A 25,052-nucleotide genomic window follows, 5' to 3' on the forward strand; every position below is an offset into this window, starting at 1 on the left:
GTAACATCTCCATGTGGGAATTCCACACTGCCGTTTCCTATGCCGTGCCTTGTGTAAGTAGGTTTCATGTGCATGTCACGCCATCTGTACAAATTACACACATACTATACAGGGGCACACACGCACACGCGTACGCACATATATACAATCAGGCCAGCACCTTCTGATGTTCACTGCGCTATGCCAGCACAACACTCACTGTCACCCCCCAGGAAGGTGTGAGGCTTTGAGTGGAGAAGAACTTCAGGGTTTGCGGGGACGCATTATGGAGGAATGCAGATCGAGGATGTAAGCCAGAGAGCGTCAGAGCTGCCTGCCCCTCACGTTCCAAACACCACCAACAGCAACACCTCAGATGTGCCTGGTGCTGAGAAAAATGGCTGTAAAACCTTAATGGCCAGAAGATCCCTTAGCATGGTTCAAAGCATGGACTTCGGAATAATGAGCTTAAAACAGAGTATCTGGAGTGGAGCATATCCCACCCTTGAAAGCCGCTCCCCCTTCCCCCACGCAGGCCAGCCAGCAGCTCCCGGGCCATTGACTCCTCGGCCAAGTGGTGTGCTGGGTACAGGAGCCACGAGAGGGATGGGGTTCCCCTCCTGCCCTCCAGCTTCTCATCTGTAACCAGGTGAGTGCTGACCTGTATCAGTTGAGGTGGAGCCTTTTCAAATCAAGGTTTTCTGACCTCAAATCAGTGTTTTCCCCAGTCCTGTGAAGCTGGTTCTGCTCCTCCAGAACTGAAACTCTATAGGCCGTGTCTCCACAGCCCAAATCCCTGTCCCCTCTCACCTTTGCAGCCCACGTCCCCAGCCCCCGGCCACGCTCACCACCGTAGCCCATTTCCCTGGGACCCATCCCTTCTAACCTTTGCAGCCCTGTGCCTGTCCCCTCTCACATCCGTAACCCATGTCCCTGGGCCCATCCCCTCACCTATTCAGCCCACAATCCAGACCCCTGTGGCCTCTCACTGCAGCTGTCCCTGGGCCTCCATCCCATCTCACCAGATGGGTGGGCTCAGCAATGCTTATGTTCTGGGCTCCCATGTACACCACTGGGCTGGGCCATCAGCTGGCATCAGGGACTAGTCTGGTTGTGTTTTTCTAGAAATTTTTCTTTGTTTTAACTTAGCAAACTTTAAGGGGGAAAAAAAGGTCTCAGAGTGGTTTGACCAAATTATGCATATAATCCATTTTTATTATAGAAATACACATGTAAGACCACTTAATCCCACATTCATAGATAACAGGTGTGTATCTTCCGAGGTTCATTTCTGCACATACAGATGTATTAATACTTTTGCAAAAACATGGCCACGCTGTAGATAACCATCTATAATTCAGGTCTGCCTCACTGAGACTGCTTGGCATCCCACATATAGACAGACCAAGGTTTGCTTCATCCCCGGGACCAGGCATTTCTGTTTTACTAACATTCAGACATCGCGAACAGTGCTTAAGGCAACCTGTGCCTCTCTTTCTGGTGGAAGTGTCTCCTCAGCAGGGTCCCCGAAGTGAACTGCAAGTGTGAGTGGTTCTCACCACTCTTGGGGGACAAGACAGTGTCCTAGGCTGTGTCCGTCACGTCCTGCTTCCACACAAACTCCTCCGTGTAGCTTGTGCCCAGTGCACAGCTGTCTGCGCAAGTGAAGATGGCCAGGACGCCCCAGTCTATGCTCCTGCCCAGACTGTCCGCCTTGAGGAGGTTTAGCAGCTGTGGCATGACCTGAGGAAAGGATGCCTTGAGGGTTGGGCTGGGCACCGCTGCCCAGACACCCCCATACCCTGCTGGCACATCAAGACCATCCAGAACACCCCGTAAGCCACCTTGAGGCCCCGCCTTCTTGCCTCACTGACCATTTGTGTGGCATCTCCCTTTTCCATCTGAAAAAGGCGTTCCTGAAGACAAGCAGCCAGTTACACTCATTGCTAAACTGCACAGAAGAGCTGCGGCTTCTGTTTGGGCAAGTTTATCTTGTATTAGTTAAGATGTGAATAGCAGATGCTGTCACTTTACCTGAAGAAACCCTAGCCTAGGGGAGACACAGGGGAAGACCACGTTTGCACAGACTGGAAGGGACCTCAGAGGCCAGCAGTCTAGTTTGAATGAGGGAAAAGTGCTTCAAAGATGCTTTGCCCACTTGTATTTGATGACAGCTTTGATGGTGAGTACTGAGCTGAGTATTGGAGATAGTCTTCCTAATTCCTTTTTCACAAAGACATAAACAAGCATCACTTACTATTTTGTAATCCCGTGAAAGAAGGGTATTTTCACCCAACCCTGGTGGACTTTGATGCTAACAATCCCTTTGCACAAGACATTTACCTAAATGCTTGTATCCATTTGTTCTCCTAACAAACTCACCAGCCAATATTAACTAGAGTATGTCCTAAGATACTCATCTTGCAAAATACAAAGTACACATTACGGAAACTGAATTGTGTCCCCTAAAACTGTGTGTTGGAATCCTAAACCCTGTATCTGCGGCTGTGATCCCATTAGGGAATAGGAGGTCGTATCAGTGTAAGGTGTGTCTTAAGCCAATCACTTCTGAGATATAAAGGCGGATCAGGCACAGACACGCATACAGAGGGTCCAAGCAGAGGGAGAAGAACACTAAAGAAGCTGAGACAAGGTTTATCCCCCAGAACAGGCACCCTAAATGTGGACTTTTGGCCTCCTGAACTGTGAGAAAATAAATTTCTGTTCGCTAAAGCTGCCCACTTGTGGTGTTTGTTACAGCAGCACTGGGAGACTAAGACAGACCCGGTATCATTTAGAATGACAAGATGACAACAGAGGCACTAAAGACAACGGCAACCACACAAGAGGTGGAGAGACAGAGACTGTGCAGATGGTTCTTATCATCACAGAGGTGATGCAACAAAGTAACAAATATCAGAAAAGGCGTGTTTAGAGGCAGAAATACCTGCCAGAAAAGCAGGGACGATGACTTCTTCAGGGACAGGCTAGAGGTGCAGGGAACTCCATCTTCACCACAGGGTGCCTCCACGTGCCTCGACTTCACCGTGTGTGTGCATACTTTGACAAAAGTTTAAGTGTCTAGAAAGGTAACCAGGCTGATCGTATACTTTTAAGGTCATACCTGGAATTCGAATATTCTCTTGGCACCGCAAGGACAATTTGGAATATCCTCCTCTTGAGGGACATTTTCGCCAGAAATCCAGATGGGGGCAGCCCCACGGCCATACCTGAGAATCTGAAACCAACCAGGATCATGGTCAAACGTCACTGCCTCACCCCGAAGCTGCTGACGGGCACACCTGACCACGTAGGAATGAAGGCCTGCTTGCACCCCCGCCGCACACCACCGGTTGCCGGGAGCACCCATCCCCTCGCCGGACATCACTGGCTCCTCGCGGTGGTTCCCCTGATGCGCCCCCAATGCCAACCGGTGCAGAGGACCCCCAACACCTATGTTCTGGCCAACAATGCTTACGCTACTCCATACAGTCAGCTTCCTCCAGGAATTACAGGGGAGGGACCCGGTCCACTTGCTTCCCCACAACCAGTTCTGTCCCTACAGGGCAAGCTTCATGCAAACACAGGAGCTTTAGAAATTCAAAGGGACATGTGCCCAGGGAGACATAGGTGTTTGGGTAAAAATTACAACCACAGGTAGATTTCGTGATAATAAGCTACTGACTGTCAAAAACACATGCACTGAGGAAAACTGCCTCAGCATGGAGGACGAGACCTGTCCCTGCTCTAAGCCCTGGAGTATACTAGCCTCAGTGGCTGGTTCACGGGAATTCAGCTGTGCTCTTTGTTTTTAGTGATGCACGAGTTTATGACGAGGGAAGTGAAGGGGAGTAATCCTGATGGAATAAAACAGGAGGGAGTCACGTGTGCTGAGCGCTCACCATGCACCTGGACCCTGTGTTTCTACGCCTGGTGGATAAGGTGATGTCAGAGGCTCACTAAAACCTGATGAGTGGGAGGCCACCTGGTCCTTCCAACTCCAAAGCCCGTATTCTGTTCACAGAACCAATGTCTTTGTGTTAACATGCTGACACGCTGGTCTTATAAGCCAAAAGTCCCTGTTGGAAACTGGGCAAATGTATCTTTTTTTCCTTGCCATTTATCCCTAAACTCCCATTTACCCCATGCCCTGGTGTTGAGCATGTAATAAGCCTCAATATATTGAATCCTAGATGGCGAACAGCGTAACCTTTAGTCTTTCAATGGCTGTCAAATGGATCGGGACTGCCAACACCTTTCTACACAGACTACCTGTAACAGGACAGCAAGCGAGGCTTTCAGAACAGCTTTACCACAGTTACTTCTCCTCATGGATCACACCCATGAAACATGGCCTGGTGAGAACACAGTAACCCTTAGGATGAGTTCTAGCTTACCTGGTCAGGTTCAAGGGCTATTTGCATTTTAAACTTCTGGAAAATTTTATCTTCCCTGGATTCATGCTTTGCCATGGATTCCAATTCTTCCTCAAGTGCTTCACCTGGAAGATCACCAATACCATTATGAAGGTAGGAAAAGTGTCCACAACTTAACCATGCACACCCATGAGGGACCCATTTTAAACAGCCAGGTTTATGCTGCTGCAATCAGCATAGCAGTGATAAAAGCCGCAGACTTCCCTGCTGGAGGAACCACCCTGACCCCCCGGAGGCCCCAGGGCCAACTCACGACCCAGCTCCTCCTGGCTCTTCCCTGGAAGCTTCAAATAAGAAGTGTCAGCCCAGGGGGGCTTGGATGTGCCGGCAACAAACAGCTTTGCAGCTAAACCGCCACCAGACTTTAGTGCCTTCCACCCAGATGGACCTTCAGTGTAAGTATCTTCAGGCATCAGACACCTGTTCCCGCCTTGTATGTTCATTTACTCGGGGCCTCCTGACGCAGATCCAGGGCCCGAGGTCTCCTTCCAGCCAACCAAACCTCTGCAGGCCCCGCACCCTCCTCCCAGCCGCTCCACCGGGACCCAGACAGCCTGAGCTCGGGCTGCCAACTCCAGAAAGCATTTTCCTTTTTGGTTTTACTTTCTATTTGGGAGAATTTTGAACACATACAACTGCAGAAAGAATACTCAGATGACCGCCATGTGCCTATCAACCAGCTCCCACACTGCTGCCTCAGGTCAGTACACCTCCTCTCTGTCCCTCCTCCCCAACTCAGTGACTCTGAAGTAAATCCCAGACGTATCCCATATGTGGATAATCCAGTACAAATCACAAAAAGCCACAAACTCGCTCAACACCTGGTTCTTTCCCTTGATTTACCAGTGGTCAAAATCCTGAGTTTGCTGCCAGTATCCTACAAATACCATCACTGAGGTGTTTTGTCACTACCATTTTGAACTGATAAATTTAAACATACTTCACGTGTTCTAATCCATGCATCTGTCAGTGTGTCGTACTGTGGGGGCTTGCTGTTGCTGTGATATTGGAAAACTGGCCACTGGTATTCAGATACCAGCAGGGTCACCCATGGTGGACAGGTTTCAGCTGAGCTTCCAGACTAAGACAGACTAGGAAGAAGGACCCAGTAGTCTACTTCTGCAAAAACTGGCCAGTGAAAACCTTATGAATAGCAGCGGAACACTGTCTGATATAGTGTTGGGAGATGAGCCCCTTAGGTTGCAAGGCACTCAAAATAGGACTGGGGAAGAGCTGCCTCCTTAGAGTTGACCTTAATGATGTGGATGGAGACAAGGTTTTAAGACCTTCACTTGCTGATGTGGCACAAGTCAAAATGTGAAGGAACAGCTGCAAACACCCATTAATAATTGGAATATGGAATGTATGAAGTATGGCCCTAGGAAAATAAGAGGTCTTCAAAAATGAACATGTAAACATGGATATCCCAGGCATCAGTAAGCCGAAATGGACTGGTGTTGGACATTTTGAATCAGACAATCTTATGGTCTACTATTCTAGGAATGGCAAACTGAAGAGGAATGGTGTGGCATTCACTGCCAAAACAAACATTTCAAGATCTATCATGAAGTGCAACGCTGTCAGTGACAGGAGAAAATCCATACGCCTGTAAGGAAGACCAGTTACCATGACTGTCATCATTAAGGTTGTGTGTCAGCTTGGCCGGGCCATGACTCTCAGTGGTTTGGCAGTTATGACGTAGTTTGGGAGTCATATGATGATGTGATCATTTTCCATAATGAGATTTGATATAACGTGATCACCTCCATGATGGGATATGCCGTGAGTAGCCAATCTGTTGAAAGGGAGTTTCGTTAGGGGGGTGTGGCCTGAATCAAATATAAGTGGACTCTCTGGCAACTCTCGTGAGCTTTTGCTCACTCTGGATCCTGCAGCTGGCTCTTGCTCGTCTGACCTCTGGTTCTTGGGCTTGAGCTAGCAGATTACCTGCAGTCTTGCCTGCAGATCTTGGGATTAGTCTTCCCAGCCTGTGTGCAAGAGCCCTGGTGCCTGACCCACTGATCTTAGGTTTGCCACCCCCCGTGGCTATATGAATCAGGAGAAGCCTCCAGCCTGACTACAGATTTGGGACATTCCAGCCTCTATGTCATGAGCCGTTTTCTTAGCATAAACTTCTTTATATAAATATTTATATGCTTTATTAGTTTTGCTTCTCTAGAGAACTCAGCCTACGACAACAACTATTGGTCAAATCAAGCCACCAACCACTAAGGCCAAAGATGAAGAAACTGAAGTTTTTACCAACATCTGCAGTCTGAAATTGATCAAACATACAATCAAGACATGCTGATAATTACTGGGGATTGGAATGCTAAAGCTGGAAAAGAAGAATGTTTGGTAGTTGGAAAACATGGCCTTGATGATAGAAATGATGCCAGAGATCTCATGACAGAATTTTGCAAGACCAACAACCTCTTCAATGCAAATACCTTTTTCACCAATCTAAATGGTGACTATACACGTGGACCTTGCCAGATGAAATACACAGGAATCAAACTGACCACAACTGTGGAAAGAGATGATGGAAAAGCTCAATATCATCAGTTAAGAACAAGGCCAGGGGCTGACTATGGAACAGACCATCAACTGTTCACATGCAAGTTCAAGGTGCAGTTGAAGAAACTTAGAACAAGTCCAAGAGAGCCAAAATATGACCTTGAGTATATCCCACCTAAATTTATAGACCACCTCAAAAAAAAAAAATTTTTTTTTTCAAGAACATATTTCACACATTGAAAGCTAATGACCAAAGACCAGACAAGTCGTAGAACGACATCAAGGATATCTTACATGAAAAAAGGAAGAGGTCAATGAAGAAACAGGAAAGAAAGAAAAGACCAAAATGGATGTCAGAAGAGACTCTGAAAGCTGCTTTTGAACACAGAGTAGCTGAAGTGAAACGAAGAAATGATGAAGTAAAAGGGCTAAACAGAAGATTTCAAAGGGCAGCTTGAGGAGACAAAGAATTATGATAATAAAATGTGCAAAGACCTGGAGATAGAAAACCAAAAGGGAAGAACACACTTGGTATTTCTCAAGCTGAGAGAACTGAAGAAAAAATTCAAGCCTGGAGTTGTAATACTGAAAGTTTCTATGGGGAAAATATTAAATGTTGCAGGAAGCATCAAAAAAAGATGAAAGGAATACACAAAGTCACTGTGCCAAAAGGAACTGGTAAACATTCAACCATTTCAGGAGGCAGCATATGATCAAGAACCGATGGTACTGATGAAAGACCAAGCTGCACTGAAGGCACCGGTGAAAAACAAAGCTCCAGGATTGACGGAATATCAACTGAAACGTTTCAACAAATGGATGCGGCACTGGAGGTGGTCACTTGTCTATGCCAATAAATTTGGAAGGCAGCTACCTGGCCAACCGACTGGAAGAGATCCATATTTGTACCCCTTTCAAAGGAAGGTGATCCAACAGAATGTGGAAATTACTGAACAATATCAGTATCACACACAAGTAAAATTTTGCTGAAGATCATTCAAAACTGGCTGCAGCAGCACTGACAGGGAACTGGCAGAAATTCAGGCTGGATTCAGAATAGGATGTGGAACAAGGGATATCACTACTGATGTCAGATGAATCCTCGCTGAAAGCACAGAATACCAGAAAGATGTTTATCTGTGTTTTACTGCCTATACAAAGCCGTTAGACTGTGTGGATTATAACAAAATGTGGATAACACTGCAAAGAATGGGAATTCCAGAACACTTAATTGTGCTCATGAAGAATCTGTACATAGACCAAGAGGCAGTCGTTTAAACAGAACAAGGGGATATTGTGTGGTTTAAAGTCGCGAAAGGCGTGCATCAAGGCTGTATCCTTTCGCCGTACTCCTTCAATCTGTATGCTGAGCAAATAATCCAGGAAGCTGGACTATATGAAGAAGAGCGCAGCACTAGGACTGGAGAAAGTCTTATTAACAACCTGTAATGTACAGATGACACAACCTTGCTTGCTGAAGGATTTGAAGCATTTACAGATGAAGATCAAAGACCACAGCCTTGAGTATGGAATACACCTCAACATAAAGAAAACATCCTCATGACTGGGCCAATAGGCAACATCACGAAAAATGGAGAAAAGATTGAAGTTGTCAAGGTCTTCACTTTACTTGGATCCACAATCAATGCCCATGGAAGTAGCAGTCAAGGAATCAAACGACACACTGCATTGGGAAAATCTGCTGCAAAAGACCTCTTTAAAGTATTGAAAAGCAAAGATGGCATTTTAAAGACTAAGGTATACCTGACCCAAGCCACGCATGGTGTTTTCAATCGCCTCATACGCATGCAAAAGCTGGCCATGAATAAAGAAGACAGAAGAACTGAAGCCTTTGAGTTATGGTGTTGGTGAAGACTACTGAACATACCCTAGGCTGCCAGAAGAACGAAAAAAATCTGTCTTGAAGAAGTACAGCCAGAATGCTCATTAGAAGCAAGGATAGTGAGACTTTGTCTCATACACTTTGGACGTGCTTTCAGGAGGGACCAGTCCCTGGAGACGGACATCACACTTGGTAAAGTAGAGGGTCAGAGAGAAAGGGGAAGACCCTCGACGAGATGGACTGACACAGCGGCTACAACAATGTGCTCAAGCATACCAATGACTGTGAGGACAACACAGGACCAGGCAGTGTTTTGTTCTGTTGTACACAGGGTCACCATGAGCCAGAAGTGACTCGATGACACCTAACAACACTCCATGCAGTTATTATCCTGATTGATGTTCAAAGTGTCCATCTTTTGCCAACAGGGACCTTTCCATCTGGTCCCTGGACCCTTATGACAGGAGACCAATCATCTGAGTTGCCACAGCCCAATAGAGATGGTGTTCAAAAGCCATTGCCAGGGCCCAGGGGTCCACTGTGGCTGCATCAGCCATTGTTTCTGGGCCTTTTCAGGGAAGAGAGCGTGGAAAGATTTATCTAAATCTTAGATTTTACCTAAAACATATCATGAGTTCATACAGGTATTTCCAATATAAAATCAGACCTCCAGAGTTTTTATTTAATCTCTTCAATCTTATAGCTACATCTTTGTCCCATGCCCAAAACCGCAGTTCTCAGTAACACCAACTGTCTTAGTTATCTAGTGCTTCTATAACAGAGATACCATAAGTGGGTGGCTTTAATAAATAGAAATTTATTTTCTCACAGTTTAGGAGACTAGAAGTCCAAATTCAGGGTGTCAGCTCTAGGGGAGGCTTGCTCTGTCTGCTCTGGGGGAGGACTTGTCCACCAGCTTTACTAATTCTGACACCAACCGTCCCTCGCACAGCACTACTTCTCTACTTGGTTCAGTAACTCACTGCAGTGGCCACACTGGATTCACAGACCATATTCATGATTATGGGGTTAATTAGGGAACTAACAGTTACAATTCAGGTTCTAGAACACTCAGGATACAGCTCTTCCAACAGGACAGCCTCTTCCCAACTATGCTCGCTGGCACTCAGCTTTCTCTCTCCATGGGCCAGGAAGCCCACTGAGCTGCCTCACTGCTGCCAGGCCTCTCCTGGCACAACTTCTCACCGTCTTCAGGGTTATAGCTCATTCTCTCCTCCTTCCAGGAGCTACTCAAGGCAGGGATCCCAGGTCCAAAGGATGTGCTCTCTGCTCCCTGCTCTTCTTCCTTGGTAAGATCCTCCTCTCTACTCTGGAACTGGTTCTCTTTTAAGGCAAAACTGACCAACCACTTTGGTGGGCCACAATTATCCTATCACAGTCCCACCCAATCACCTGGGTGGGATTTACGAGACAATGGCTAGAAAGGCTACACACAGAAGTAATTAATTGCACCACACTTCTTTTTTCTATTCCTAGGTACCTTGGCCATCATGTGGCTTGTATCTTTCCCATCTCTGCTTTTCTCTGCTTGCTTAATCTGTTCTTTTAAGTCTCAATAGATTGATTTAAAATACACCCTATACTAATCCCACCTGATTAACATAACAAAGAAAACTCTATCCCCAAAAAGGATTTTAACTACAGGTACAGGCATACCTCCTTTTATTATGTTCCCTTTATTGCACTTCAAGGTTATTTCCTTCTTTTTTTTTTTTTACAAATTGAAGGTCTATGGCTGTTCCCCTGTCTCTCTCCCTCTCCTTGGGCCTCTCTATTCCCTGAGACACAACAATATTGAAATTAGGCCAACTAATAACCCTACGATGGTCTCTAAGCATTCAAGAGTTACATGTCTCTTACTTTAAATCAAAAGCTAGAAATGATTAAGCTTAGAGAAGAAGTTATGCTGAAAGCTGAGTGAGGCCAAGAGCTAGGCCTCTTGCACCAAACAGCCAAGTTGTGAATGCAAAGGAAAAGTCCTTGAAGGAAACTAAAGTGCTATTCCAGTGTACACATGAACGATAAGAAAGCTAAACAGCCTTACTGGTGATATGGGGAAAGTTTTAGTGGTCTGGATAGAAGATCAAACCAGCCACAACATTCCCTTAAGCCAAAGTCTAATCCACAGCAAAACCCTCTCAACTGTATGAAGGCTGAGAGAGGTGAAGAAGCTGCAGAAGAAAAGTCTGCACCTAGCAGAGGTTGGTTCACAAGGATTAAGAAGCCGTCTCTATAACATAAAAGTGCAAGCGGATGCAGCAAGTTATCCAGAAGATCTACCTAAGATAACTGATGAAGGTGGCTACACTAAGCAACAGATTCTCAATGTAGGTGAAACAGCCTTATGCTGGATAAAGATGCCACCTAGGACTTTCACAGCTAGAGAGAAGTCAATGTCTGCCTTCAAAGATTCAAAGGACAGGCTGACTCTTCTGTTAGGGGCTAATGCAGCTGGTGACTTTAAGTTGAAGCTAATGCTAGTTTACCATTCCTAGGGCCCTTAAGAATTATGGTAAGTCTACTCTGCCTGTGCTCTACAAATGGAACAAGGAAGCCTGGATGACAGTACATCTGTTTACAACATGGTTTACTGAATAGTTCAAGCCCACTGTTGAGATCTAGTGCCCAGAAAAAGATTCCTCTCAAAATATTACTGCTCACTGACAATGCACCTGGTCACCCAAGTGCCCTAATGGAGAGGTACAAGGAGATTAATGTTGTTTTCATGCCTGATAACACAATATCCATTCTGTAGCTCATGGATCAACGAGTTTTTTCGACTTGAGTCTTTTTAAGAAATATATTTTGTAAGGCTATAGGTGCCACAGATAGTGATTCCCCTGAAGGATCTGGGCAAAGTAAATTGAAAACCTTCTAGAAAGGATTCACTATTCTAGATGCCATTAAGAATATTCATGATTCATGGGGGGTCAAAATATCACCATTAACAGGCAAATGGAAGTTGATTCCAACCCTCACGGATGACTTTGAGGGGCTCAGGACTTCAATGGAGGAAGGATCTGCAGATGTGGTGGGAAGAGCAAGAGAACTAGGATTACAGAAGTGGAGCCTGGAGATGTGACTGAACTGCTGCAATCTCACGACAAGGCTTTAACGGATGAGGAATTGCTTCTTATGGATGAGCAGAGAAAGCGGTTTCTTGAGATGGAATCTATGCCTGGTGAAGATGCTGTAACATTGTTGAAATTACAACAAAGGATTTATAACATTACATAAACTTAGATGATAAAGCAATAACAGGATTTGAGACAACTGACTCAATTTGTGAAAGAAGTTGTTAACTGGTTAAAATGCTATCAAAAGACATCACTTGTTACAGAAAACTCTTTGATGAAAGGAAGTATCGACCAATATGGCAAACTTCACTGCTGTCTTATTTTAAGCAATCGCCACAGCGACCCCTACCTTCAGCAGCCCCTACTCTGACCAGTCAGCAGCCATCAACATCGAGCCAAGACTCTCTACCGACAAAAGATTAAGGCTCACTGAAGGCTCGGATGATGGTGTCTCAGTCATCTAGTGCTGCTGTAACAGAAACACCGCAAGTGGATGGCTTTAACAAACAGATATTTACTCTCTCACAGTCTAGTAGGCTAGAAGTCCGAATTCAGGAAGCCAGCTCCAAGGGAAGGCTTTCCCTCTCTGTCGGCTCTGGGGGAAGGTCCTTGTCATCAATCTTCCCCCAGTCTAGGAGCTGTACAGGGCAGAGACTCTGGGTCCAAAGGACGTGAGCTCCTGGCTCTTCTTGTGTGGTGGTAACGAGGTCCTGGTCTCTCTGCTGGCTTCTCTTTTATTTTATATTTCAAAAGAGACTGACTCAAGATACAACCTAATCTTGTAGATTGAGCCCTGCCTCAGTAACATAACTGTCTCAAATCCTGCCTCATTAACATCACTGAGGTGGGGTTTACGACACTTAGGAAAATCACATCAAATGACAAAATGGTGGCCAATCACAGAATATTGGGAATCATGGCCTAGCCAAGTTGACACATATTTTTGGTGGACACAATTCTATCCATAACAGATGGTTAGCATTTTTTTTAGCAATAAGGTACTTTTTCACTGAAGTATGTACATTTTTTTAGACATAATGCTATCGTACACTTAATGCGCTATGGTGTAGCATAAACATAATTTTTACATGTGCCAGGAAACCAAAAACTTTGTGTGATGAGAAGGCAGACGGGGACAGAAGGTAGCTGAATGGACACGGGAATACAGGGTGGAGAGGAGTGTGCTGTCTCACTGGGGGGAGAGCAACTAGGAGTATATCCCACTGCCGTCGAGTCGATTCGACTCATAGCGACCCTATAGGACAGTGTAGAACTGCCCCATACAGTTTCTAAGCAGCGCCTGGGGGATTCAAACTGCCGACCTTTTGGTTAGCAGCCGTAGCACTTAACCACTTAGCCACCAGGGTTTCCTAGGAGTATGTAGCAAGGTGTATATAAATTTTTGTATAAGAGACTGCCTTGATTTGTAAACTTTTACTTAAAGCACAATAAAAATAAAAAAACAAATTCGTGCGACTCACTTTATTGCTATATTTGCTTTATTGAGGTGGTCTGAAACTGAAGGGGCAGTATCTTTGAGGTATGCCTGTATAGTAACATTTGTAACACCTATTTTGGGGGAACACAATTCAATCCACAACGCTGACAAAACGACTCATTTGCTTTTCTCCCCAACACACACCTTGGAATAACAGCAGCAACACATTCAATGAAAACACTAAGAGTTCTCTTCTGTTCTTTTCTCCTCAGGTGTATTCCAACAGGGATACACCGCCAAACTAAAGTGTCTCGAAGCCACTGAATTTTCTGTACACCAGACTCTACAGCTAATTCGATGCACAGCTTCATGTTTCATGTACTTGGGATTGTTAGGACTGCTTTTAAAATTTAACTTTACTTTTTAATTGTTAAGATATTTGCACCATCTGTCATGGATTGAATTGTGTCCCCCCAAAATATGTGTCAACTTGGTTAGGCCATGATTCCCAGTATTGAGTGGCTATCCTCCGTTTTGAGACTGTAGTTTTACGTTAAAGAGGATTAGGGTAGAACTGTGACACTCTTACCCAGGTCACATTCCTGATCCAGTGTAAAGGGGGTTTCCCTGGGGTGTAGCCTGTACCACCTTTTATCCCTCAAGAGATAAAAGCAAAGGGATGCGAACAGAGACGGGGGACCTCATACCACCAATAAAGCAGTGCCAGGAGCAGAGCAAGTCCTTTGGACTCGGGGTCCCTGTGTGGAGAAGCTCCTAGGCGGGGGAAGACGGATGAGAAGGCCAAAGGAGAGAGAAAGCCTTCCCCTGGAGCTGACTCTCTGAATTTGGACTTTTAGTCTACTTTATTGTGAAGAAATAAACTTCTCCTTGTTAAAACCATCCACTTGTGCTATTTCTGTTATAGCAGTACTAGATGAGTAAAATACCGTCCCACAGGTAAACCCACAAAGAATAAGGCATATTCAAAGTCTAGCTCTATCCTTGACCCCCTCCATCCCCCCTCCCCTAAAAAGAATCATTTTTATGGTTTGTTCTTTGTAAAATGTAAGCAGTAACATGCTGTAGTGTGATGGATCACTTTTATATGGTCTTGTAACTCCCACCAAATGACTGGGTGGGACCACGCAAATAAGGTGTATGGAACCATAATGAGGGGATTGGTCAGTTTTGCCATCCTGCTAGGTTTAAATGAGCCACCCTAGAGGCAGAATGGGCGGACCTAACTACCACCGAAAAGAAGATATGGGAGCAAAGCATACATATCCTTTGGACCCAGGATCCCTGCGCTGAGAATCTCCTAGACCCAGAAGACAGAGAGGAAGCTATAATACTGGAAATAGCTAGAGATGTTGAGAAACAGTAGCAGAGAGGCAGCAGAACCAGGAGACCGGCAGGAGACGGCATGATGGGCTTCCTGGCCCACGGAGTCAGAAAGCTGAGCACCTTCAAGCAGGAGGCTTGCTGGCAGAGTAGGGCGCCTTCAGGCACTTGGTGGAGCTAGGCTTGCCACTCAGAGAGTGAGAGCTCAGTGTCTTTGGGCAGAAAGCTTGCTGGCAGAGTGGCCCACCCCCCCCGCCCCCAGCTTATCAGCAGAGCTCAAGAGCTTTGTAACACTTGCCCGAGCAGGACAGAGGGCAGGGCAAGGGGCAAGGCCAGAAAGAGGCCCGTCTCCAGGCATGGCTGAAAAGAGGCTGTCCCGATGGAAGAACTGTATCCTGAGCCGTTTCTGATTCTCAATTGTAACCTGTTACTACCCTAATAAACCCCATTAACTGTGAGTACGGTCTGTGAGTTCTGTGTAGCCACTGCAATGAATGACTGAACCGAACAGAGAAGTATAAAGTGTGCGGTGGGAGGGACGTGGTGTTAGAAATGGTAAAAAGATTGGATTGGAGAGAGGAGGCACATGTGACCTCTGCCTCACAGGGTCAGCCTTGGGGTGGTGCTGATTCTCTGTACCCCTCGTGAAGTCAGAGGAGGTCAAGTGCCTCTGAGCCAACTTTTTTTTATTGTGCTTTAAGTTAAAGTTTATAAATCGAATCAGTCTCTCATACAAAAGTTTATATACACCTTGCTATACACTTCTAGTTGCTCTCCCCCTAATCAGACAGCACACTCCTTTTCTCCACTCTCTATTTTCGTGTCCATTCAGCCAGCTTCTGATCCCCTCTGCCCTCTCATCTCCCCTCCAGACAGGAGCCGCCTGCATAGGCTCATGCATCTACTTGATCCAAGAAGCCCACTCCTCACCAGTATCACTTTCTATCCCATAGTCCAGTCCAATCCCTGTCTGAAGAGTCGTGAGCCAACATTTTTACACATACACTTGTCTTAGTCATCTAGCACTTTCATAACAGAAATACAAGTGGATACCTTTAACAAAGAGAAATTTGTTCTCTCACAGTCTAGTAGGCTACAAGTCCATATTCAGGGTGCCAGCTCTAAGGAAAGGTTTTCTCTCTGTGTTGGTTCTGGAGAAAAGTCCTTTTCCCCTGGCCTAGGAGCTTCTCAGCACAGGAACCTCAGATCCAAATGCCAAGCTCTGCTCCTGGTGTTGCTTTCTTGGTGGTATGGGGTCCCCCTGTCTCTCTGCTCGCTTCTCTCTCTTATAACTCAAAAAAGATTGACTTAAGATAAAATCTGATCTTGTAGGTTGAGTTCTGCCTCGTTAACACCATAGAGGCAGGATTTACAACACACAGAAAAATCACATCAGATGACAAAACCATGAATGATCACACAACGCTGGGAATCACGGTCTAGCCCAGTTGACACACATTTTTCGGGGACACAATTCAATCCATAACAACATGGAAACAAACATGTTCTCTGTGATGTCCCAGGGCCCCAGGCACCCTGCCATCACGTTGCACAGCACACAGATCCACTCTTTCTTTGACTGTTGGATCCTGTGGGGGACCGTGTGTGCTGAGTGCTGACAGTGTGGGTCACCAGACCAGGCATGCAACAGGACCCCAATGTGCCTGTTGTGTGCAGTGAGTGACTTCTGTAAATTAAAAATTCACAAAGTGACTTTTAACTTAACGGCCATGATAGTGAAAGTTCTAGCCAGTGACAAGCGGCTCAAACCTCAGTTTTGACCCCATTCTCATGACCAGGCGTCACCCAGACATCAGCATCCTCTCCTGTGAGACGGGCAGATTTCCAACTGTGCTACGGCTGGGATAGTGATGAGGCGGTGTTTTGCGCCCAGGCGGGAGCATGAGCTAGAGGCGCGCAGGCTGCAGCTATGAGTGCATTTCCTGGGTGATCACACCAGAAACCCACAGCCACACCTTTTGGTGCAGCCAATTATTTAAAAGGACCTTTCTAGACTCACACACGATGATCGAGTGGGACCATGAAAATAAGGTATATGGAACCCTAACCCCACTAGGCTTAAAATGAGCCATCTCGGAGGTGAGAGGAGACGTTCTCACTGCCACCAAAAGAAGCCAGGAGTGCAGCGCATCCTTTGGATCCAGGATTCCTGCATTGAGAAGATTCTGGAACCAGGAGACTGACAGAAAGAGAGAGCGAGCTGTAACACCAAAGACAGTGGGAAGCAGTGGCAGAGAAATGGCAGCAGCAGAGGCAGGTAACTGGCAGGAGACCAGAAGGAGATGGTGCAGTGGGCTTCCTGGCCTGCAAAGTGTGAAAGCTGAGCACTTCCGGGCAGGAGGCTTGCTGGCAGAGTAGGTTGCCTCTGGGCACTTGGTGGAGCCAGGTTCAGTGCAGAGGCCAAGTCATGGGGCCGGGGAACACAGAGACCTGCCTGCAGGCACGACTGAGAAGAGGCTGTCCTGATTGGAAGAACTGTGTCCTGAACATGCCTGAGCCTGAACTGTAACCTGCTACTTCCCTAATAAACCCCATAAAATGTGATTATGGTCTGTGAGTTCTGTGTGGCCACTACAACAAATGATCAAACTCAGCAGAGGAGAGTGCTGTGGGTGGGACAGCTGTGTCAGAACCGGTTAAGGCTGAGGAGAGAGGAGGTACATCTGACCTCTGACCTCTGCCTCACATGATCAGCCTTGGGCTGTCGATCCTAATTCTCCTTCCCCCTTGTGAAATTAAAGGAGGTCAGATGCCCCCACCATGCCATTTTAACACATTTCCACAGTCTGAAAGTGGGAGAGAAACTTCCCCTCAGGGTCCCTGGCACAGGCCAGCAATGTGCCGGGTGCCCATGGGGTCCTCCTCCACCTGAGACGAACCCTGGGCCCAGGTGGATGCACCCAGGGTCCACTGTCCTGTGCGGCCTGCCCATCTAGACACTCCGTTTCGACATGTCTCCTCCGCAGGCAACCAGAGTGCCTGACCTGTGCCGGGGCGGGGGCGGGGAGGGCAAGGAAAGGGGTCCTCCCCTGAGGCAGTACTTGAAATCAGAGGGTGTGGCTCCCGCCCATCTCTTCATCACCCTGAGAGCTTCCTTTCTGACATTATGCTGAACTACTTAGTTCTGAGACTGACTCCTTACCCATGCTCCCAACAGGCTCCACGTCATCTTCCTCTTCCAAAACCTCAGGAGGGGCCTCATCTTCTGTTTCTATTACAATCTCATACTCTGGAAAGAGAAAGTTGTGGCCTGGAATTGTATCAGCTACATCACCTAAAACAAAAGTTGTTAGCATCGTTAGTAGTTGCTTACTTTTGAAGGTGATCTAGCAATTTCCTATTTCCAACACACCATATTCCCAATCTTAGCAGTTTTTCTTAACAAATTAACATACGCTGTTTCTGCATTTTACCTTAAGGGTCATAAGCTAAATACCTGTGACAGGGTAAGCCTAGAAGCAGGAATAAGTGGAGTAAACTGGGTCTTAGAAACCATCAGTTCCCTACCTCTGTCTTTGTCTTCCCATCTTTGGTAGAGATGTGGGCACTAAGAAGTATTCATTTACCATAAAAACAAAATGCCAGCAGGACAGGAAAGGGTGATTGCTGTAGTCCTTACCCCCTCTCTTTCTTCCATAACAAAAAAAATCTCTGATATTTAGTGGGACACGCTGCCTCCCAGAACATAGCTCCCAGCCTCCATGCCCCCAGGGTGGCTGTGTCGCAAAGCCCTGACCCATGGGACGAAAACACAATGGTTGCTGAGACTTCCAGGAAGTGTCCTCAGAGAAAGAGGGTCTTGGGCCCTTTTTCCTATTGCCTGGAGTGTGAACCTAATGGCTGAAGCTGCAGTAGCCATTTTGGGCCATGAGCAACCTTGGAAATTAAAGATACACAGGTAGAAGGAGTGAGTCCTCCACACTGTGAAGCACCACCCCACCCAGTCTGACTGCCACTGGACTCTCATGTGTGAGAACTAAACTTGATCTTATTTCAATCACCATTACTTTGGGTTTTCTGTTGTCATTGATAACATATTACAAGGAACATTGGGAGACTAAAGGGTGACTGGAGAAGACAGGCCTGTGGTTGGGTACAGCTGGTCTTCAGCTCCAAAAAACTGTAGCCAAGTGGAGGTGAGCCCAGCACTGCTAGGTCTACCTTTTAAGCAAGCCAAGACTTCTGACCCTTTATATGAAATCTCTGTGTGAACCACTCTGTGGGTCAACAAACACCCATGACTCAGGTCTGGTTGCTTGGTTACACGTTTATAAGCCATCCTAGAGAAAATGTAAACAGGCAGAGGACTGAAGGGCAGAACACAAGTCCATTAAACTTCTCTCTTTAGAAAATTCCCAGCACTGCTAGGTCTACCTTTTAAGCAAGCCAAGACTTCTGACCCTTTATATGAAATCTCTGTGTGAACCACTCTGTGGGTCAACAAACACCCATGACTCAGGTCTGGTTGCTTGGTTACACGTTTATAAGCCATCCTAGAGAAAATGTAAACAGGCAGAGGACTGAAGGGCAGAACACAAGTCCATTAAACTTCTCTCTTTAGAAAATTCCTCAACATAATAAAGGGCATTTATACAAAGCCAACAGCCAACATCATCCTAAATGGAGAAAGTCTGAAAGCATTCCCCTTGAGATTGGGAACCAGACAAGGATGCCCTTTATCACCACTCTTATTCAACACTGTGCTGGAGATCCTGGCCAGAGCAATTAGGCTAAACAAAGAAATAAAAGGCATCCAGATTGGTAAAAAAGAAGTAAAAGCATCTCTGTTCACAAATGACATGATCTTACACAAAGAAAATCCTAAATAATCCTCAAGAAAACTACTGAAACTAATAGAAGAGTTCAGCAGAGTATCAGCATACAAGACAAACATATGAAAATCAGTTGGACTCCTCTACACCAACATATAGAACATCGAAGAGGAAATCACGAAATCAATACCATTTACAGTAGACCCCAAGAAGATAAAATACTTAGGAAAAAATCTTTCCAGAGACGTAAAAGACCTATGCAAAGAAAACTACAAGACACTACCACAAGAAACCAGGAGAGATCTACAAAAGAGGAAAAACATACCTTGCTCATGGATAGGAAAACAACATTGCAAAAATGTCTATTCTACCAAAAGCCACCTACAGGTACAATGCAATTCCGATCCAAATTCCAACGACATTTTTTAATGAGATGGGGAAACAAAGCACAAACTTCATATGGAAGGGAAAGAGGCCCCGGATAAGCAAAGCATTACTGAAAAAGAAGAACAAAGTGGGAGGCCTCACTCTATCTGAGTTTAGAACCTATTATACCGCCACAGGAGTCAAAACAGCCTGGCACTGGTACAACAATAGATACATAGAGCAACGGAACAGAATTGAGAACCAGACATAAATCCATCCACATATGAGCAGCTGATACTTGACAAAAGCCCAAAGTTAGTTAAATGCGGAAAAGACAGTCTGTTTAACAAATGGTGCTGGCATAACTGGGTATCTATCTGCAAAAAAAATGAAACAAGACCCATACCTCACAACTATGCACAAAAACTAACTCCAAATGGATCAAAGACCTACATGTAAAATCTAAAACAGTAAAGATTATGGAAGAAAAAATAGGGACAACACTAGGAGCCCTAATACATGGCATAAACAGTATACAAAACATTACTAACAATGCAGAAAAAAACTAGACAACTGGGAGCTCCTAAAAATCAAACACCTAAGCTCACCCAAAAACTGCATCAGAACAGTAAAAAGATTACCTACAGGCTGGGAACAAGTTTTTAGCTATGACATTTCCGATCAGCATCTGAACTCTAAAATCTACATGATACTGCAAAAACTCAACTACAAAAAGACAAATAACCCAATTAAAAAATGGGCAAAGGATACGAATAGGCAATTCACCAAAGAAGACATTCAGGTAGCTAACAGATACACAAGGAAATGCTCACGATCATTAGCCATTAGAGAAATGCATATCAAAACTACAGTGAGATTCCATCTCACGCCAACAAGGCTGGCATTAATCCAAAAAACACAAAATAATAAATGTTGGAGAGGCTGTGGAGAGACTGGAACACTTATACACTGCTGGTGGGAATGTAAAATGGTACGACTACTTTGGAAATCGATTTGGCGCTTCCTTAAAAAGCTAGAAACAAAACTACCACATGATCCAGCAAACCTGCTCCTTGGAACACACCCTAGAGAAATAAGAGCCTTTACACGAACAGATATATGCACACCCATGTTCACTGCAACATTGTTTACAATAGCGAAAAGATGGAAGCAATCAAGGTGGCCATCAACAAATGAATGGATAAATAAATTATGGTATAGTCACACAATGGAATACTACACGTTGATAAAGAACAATAACGGATTTGTGAAACATTTCGTAACATGGAGCAATCTGGAAGGCGTTATGCTGAATGAAACTAGTCAGTTGCAAAAGGATAAATATTGTATGAAACCACTACTATAAGCACGCGAAAAATAGTTGAAACAGAGAAGAAAATATTCTCTGATGGTTATGAGCGGGGAGGGAGAGGAGTTTTCACTAATTAGACAGTAGAGAAAAACTATCTTAGGTGAAGGGAAAGACAACACACGGTACAGGAGAGGTCAGCACAACTGGACTAAACCAAAAGCAAAGAAGTTTCCTGAATGAACGTTTCAAAGGCCAGCGTAGCAGGGGCAGGGGTTTGGGGACTATGGTTTCAGGGGACATCTAAGTGAGTTGGCATAATAAAATCTATTAAGAAAACATTCTCCATCCCACTTTGGAGAGTGGCATCTGGGGTCTTAAACGCTAGCAAGCAGCCATCTAAGAGGCATCAATTGGTCTCAACCTACCTGGAGCAAAGAAGAATGCAGAACACCAAAGACACAAGGTAATTATGAGCCCAAGAGACAGAAAGGGCCACACAAACCAGAGACTACATCAGCTTGAGACCAGAAAAATTAGATGGTGCCTGGCTGCAACCAATGACTACCTTGACAAGGAACAAAGAATCCTGATGGGAGCAGGAGAGTAGTGGGATGCAGACCCCAAATTCTTGTAAAAAGACCAGACTTAATGGTATGACTAAGACTAGAAGGACCCCAGAGGTCATGGTCCCCAGACCTTCTGTTAGCCCAAGACAGGAACCATTCCCTTCTCTTCAGACAAGGATTACACTGGACTATGGGATAGAAAATGATATTGGTGAAGAGTGAGCTTCCTGTATCAAGTAGACACATGACACTCTGTGGGGAGCTTCTGTCTGGAGAGGAGATGAGAGGGCAGAGGGGGTCAGAAGCTGACCGAATGGACAGGAAAATACAGAGTGGAAGAAAGGAGTGTGCTGTCTCATTAGAGGGAAAGCAACTAGGAATATATAGCAAGATGTATATAAATTTTTGTATGAGAGGCTGACTTGGTTTGTAAACTTTCACTTAAAGCACAGTAAAAACTAAAACCTTCTCTCTTTAAACAGTTTAGCACAGAAAAGGGTGCTCCCAGAAACTATGAACAGCAATTAAATCAGCACAACCTCTCTGGAACTCCACTTAGACCTTTCCATAAACGGTACCTAAGATTTTCACACAATTACAATTAAAAAGCCTGGCAAGGCATATGGCAACTTGGTTTAACGATGGTGGATGTGCTAATGGGAAGACACTACTCCGGAGAATTGTGAACAGATGAGACTGGTCTCACGACTGCAGCTGGCATGCTCAGAATCAGGGTGTCCACAGTCCACAATGCTACCCAACAGCTCATCAACCAGTAACCAACCGCCACCGAGCTGATTTCAACTCATGGCAACCCCACGTATTTCCGAGTAGAACTGATCTCCGCAGCGCTCTCAGTGGCTGTGATCTTCCAGAAGTAGCTCGCCAGGCCTTTCTTCTGAAGCGCCTCTGGGTGGACTCACACCTCCAACCTTTCAGTTAGCAGCTGAGCGTATTAACCGTCTGTACCACACAGGGACCCAGGCAGCTCATCAGTCTGCTGTAACCTAGTTACTGCACCAAGAATCTGTCAAGTTTTGTTTCTTTTTTCTCTCCCGTCATAAACTGTTTCTGACTGTCTTGTGACAAATCTGATGACTCCGTAACGTCTGAGTTATTCTTTAACATGGAAGAATGACTATGACAAACTTTTCATTGAGATGGGGAATTTATAAAATGTATAAAACATAATTAATTTTTACTAAGACATGTTTTTGTGCATACACTCAAAAACACCTGGAAGGAAACAATGAACCCAACAGGTGGCCAGACACAGAACTGAGGAGGGGATAGGTGTTTTCCTTAAATACGCTTCTGCATTTTCTGAATTTCTTTACAACCAGCAGGTTTTGCAAAATAAAGTTACAAACTATAAAAACTCTCCTTACTTTACCTGTTCACGTAGTACAAAAATTAGTGACCACATTAAAGTCAATACATCAGTTATTCATTATTCTATACATGATGATCAGACACTCCCACCCTCTCTGAAGCTGGTACTTGGGCTGCATCAGCCTGAGGGAGGTGAGTCAAGATTAGAAACAAGCGCAAAGTTTTAAATCCAAAAAGGAAATAGAAACGAAAATCATAATTTTTAATGCAATGTTTTCTCTCAAAGGTGAGAGGATCCTCAGAGAAACTGACGGCTTCTATGTTTGGAGTGTCTAAGTTGCCATGGCAGCCAGACCCTCCTTTGAGCCTGCAGAGGTCAGGACAGCCCCAGCTACGCACCACCAGCATGCTCATGTGGCCAGCAGTGAAAATCCTGAAAGTGCTCCATCTTTCCTCATGTTAACTCTTACACTTGTCCTCGAAGAGACAGAAGCTGCAGACCTGAGAGTGACCAGGATGAGCCTCACCTGTCTGCGCACAGGCCTGCCTGTGCCACCTCCAGTCCAGGGTCTGGTGCTCCTTGCTGCAGTAACGCGCCCTGTGGCACCTGGAGCATGTCTTGGGGGCCAAGCAGCCGCATACCCGGCAGAGATGAACACCAGACTTGAGCTGGAGACACACAGATTCTCCCGTGTCTGGGGGAGGCTCTTCAGAAGGTGGTTCATAGGAATAAAAGTCATTTTTCCTGGGTAGCTGATTCCTAAAAACTAAGACACGATGAGGAAAAAAATTATATTTTCAATAAGATAATACAGCAATTCAGTTTCATAAACATTTGAACTCATACACAAGACTGAAAAGACGCTCACTTATAAAAATAAAGCAAAATAAGAGGAAGATTTTCCTCTCAGGGAGCTAACTTTCTGGAAGAAGAGAATGGCAAAAACTTAAATAGAAAAGAACAAGAAACTTCTAAACATTCAGAAACTCAATCTGTGCGGATGGAGGTTGGCTCCTGGGAGCGTGTCAAGTGAAGAAGGCTAATGGTTAACCAGATTGCCGGAGTGTGAAAAAGCTATTGGGGTCCACTTTTCTACCTGAACGTAACAGCCCTCATCTAGTTTTCACTGACCGAGGCTTTGTAAACCCATGTCCCTTCCCTAACGCACAGGACACCTCTGGAGGACACAGGGTCAAGTGTGAACAGTGCGGGCTCCACAGGGAAGCGGGGAGGTACTGCCATCGTTCATCCAAGCGCCGCGAGAACGTTAACGCTGTGCACGTAATAACCCAAACCCAAACCGTAAGCATGAGTGCACGTAACAGCTGCTCCAGAACACAAATAAAAAGGAAACCAAGAGAAAACCTGGACCTGAGATCCAGGGGGACCGTCCCCGCCGCGCCTCCCCACCCGGCCGCGCCTCCCCACCCGGCCGCGCCGCCCCGACCCCCGGCGCGAGCCCCGCCGCCCCGGCCCCCGGCGCAAGCCCGCCGCGCCCGGGCGCCCTCACCGCGCAGGCCGGCGCAGCAGGACGGGTCGCGGCAGCAGAAGAGGAAGAGGCCGCGGTGGAAGGCGTCGGCGCGGCCGGGCAGCGGCGCGTACAGCTGCAGCAGGAAGGCGGGCGGGCGTCCGCAGCGCGGGCAGGAGAGCGCCGCCGGCCCCGGCAGCCCCGCCTCGCCCAGCCACGCAGGCCGCCCTCCCACCTTGCTGGGGAAGAGCGCGCTCCGCAGGCGCCACGGCGGCGCCTCCTCCGCGAAGCCCAGCTCCACGACCGCGGCCAGGGGCGCGGCCATGGGACTGCCAGGCGCCGGCACGTGGGACTGGAAACCCGGGGCCTGGGCACCGGCGGGCACTCGATCCGGCGCACGGCCGGGGCCCACAGACCGGAAGACGGAAACCAGCCCACGGGAGGACCGGAAACCGAACCCTAAGCCGACGGTGAAGTGATTGGAACGTAGGGGCGAGGAGGCGGGACAAAGGAAACACGCGGGCGGAGGCCCACCTCTCGCGCCCTGACTTCCGGCCTTGCG

General features: G+C 46.2%; 1 protein-coding gene across 2 annotated transcripts; it reads right to left on the minus strand.

The window, feature by feature from the left end:
* Positions 1 to 1,163: 1,163 nt before the first annotated feature.
* On the minus strand, positions 1,164 to 24,860 carry PDCD2 (programmed cell death 2). 2 transcript variants are annotated; one of them, XM_010601335.3, is made up of 6 exons: positions 24,533 to 24,860; positions 23,549 to 23,788; positions 17,816 to 17,902; positions 4,377 to 4,480; positions 3,104 to 3,217; positions 1,164 to 1,722 (listed from the first exon to the last, which is right to left on the minus strand). In XM_010601335.3, exons 1-6 carry the CDS (start codon positions 24,813 to 24,815, stop codon positions 1,564 to 1,566), a joined length of 987 nt encoding a protein of 328 aa, XP_010599637.1. In that variant the 5' UTR covers positions 24,816 to 24,860; the 3' UTR covers positions 1,164 to 1,563. The 2 variants fall into 2 exon arrangements, with proteins under 2 accessions (XP_010599637.1, XP_003422028.1); XM_003421980.4 differs by having other exon boundaries at positions 17,816 to 17,947; positions 24,533 to 24,850.
* Between the last annotated feature and the right edge of the window lie 192 nt (positions 24,861 to 25,052).

The sequence above is a fragment of the Loxodonta africana genome, chromosome 1 (genome assembly GCF_030014295.1).
Source record: "Loxodonta africana isolate mLoxAfr1 chromosome 1, mLoxAfr1.hap2, whole genome shotgun sequence".
Lineage (NCBI taxonomy): Eukaryota > Metazoa > Chordata > Mammalia > Proboscidea > Elephantidae > Loxodonta > Loxodonta africana.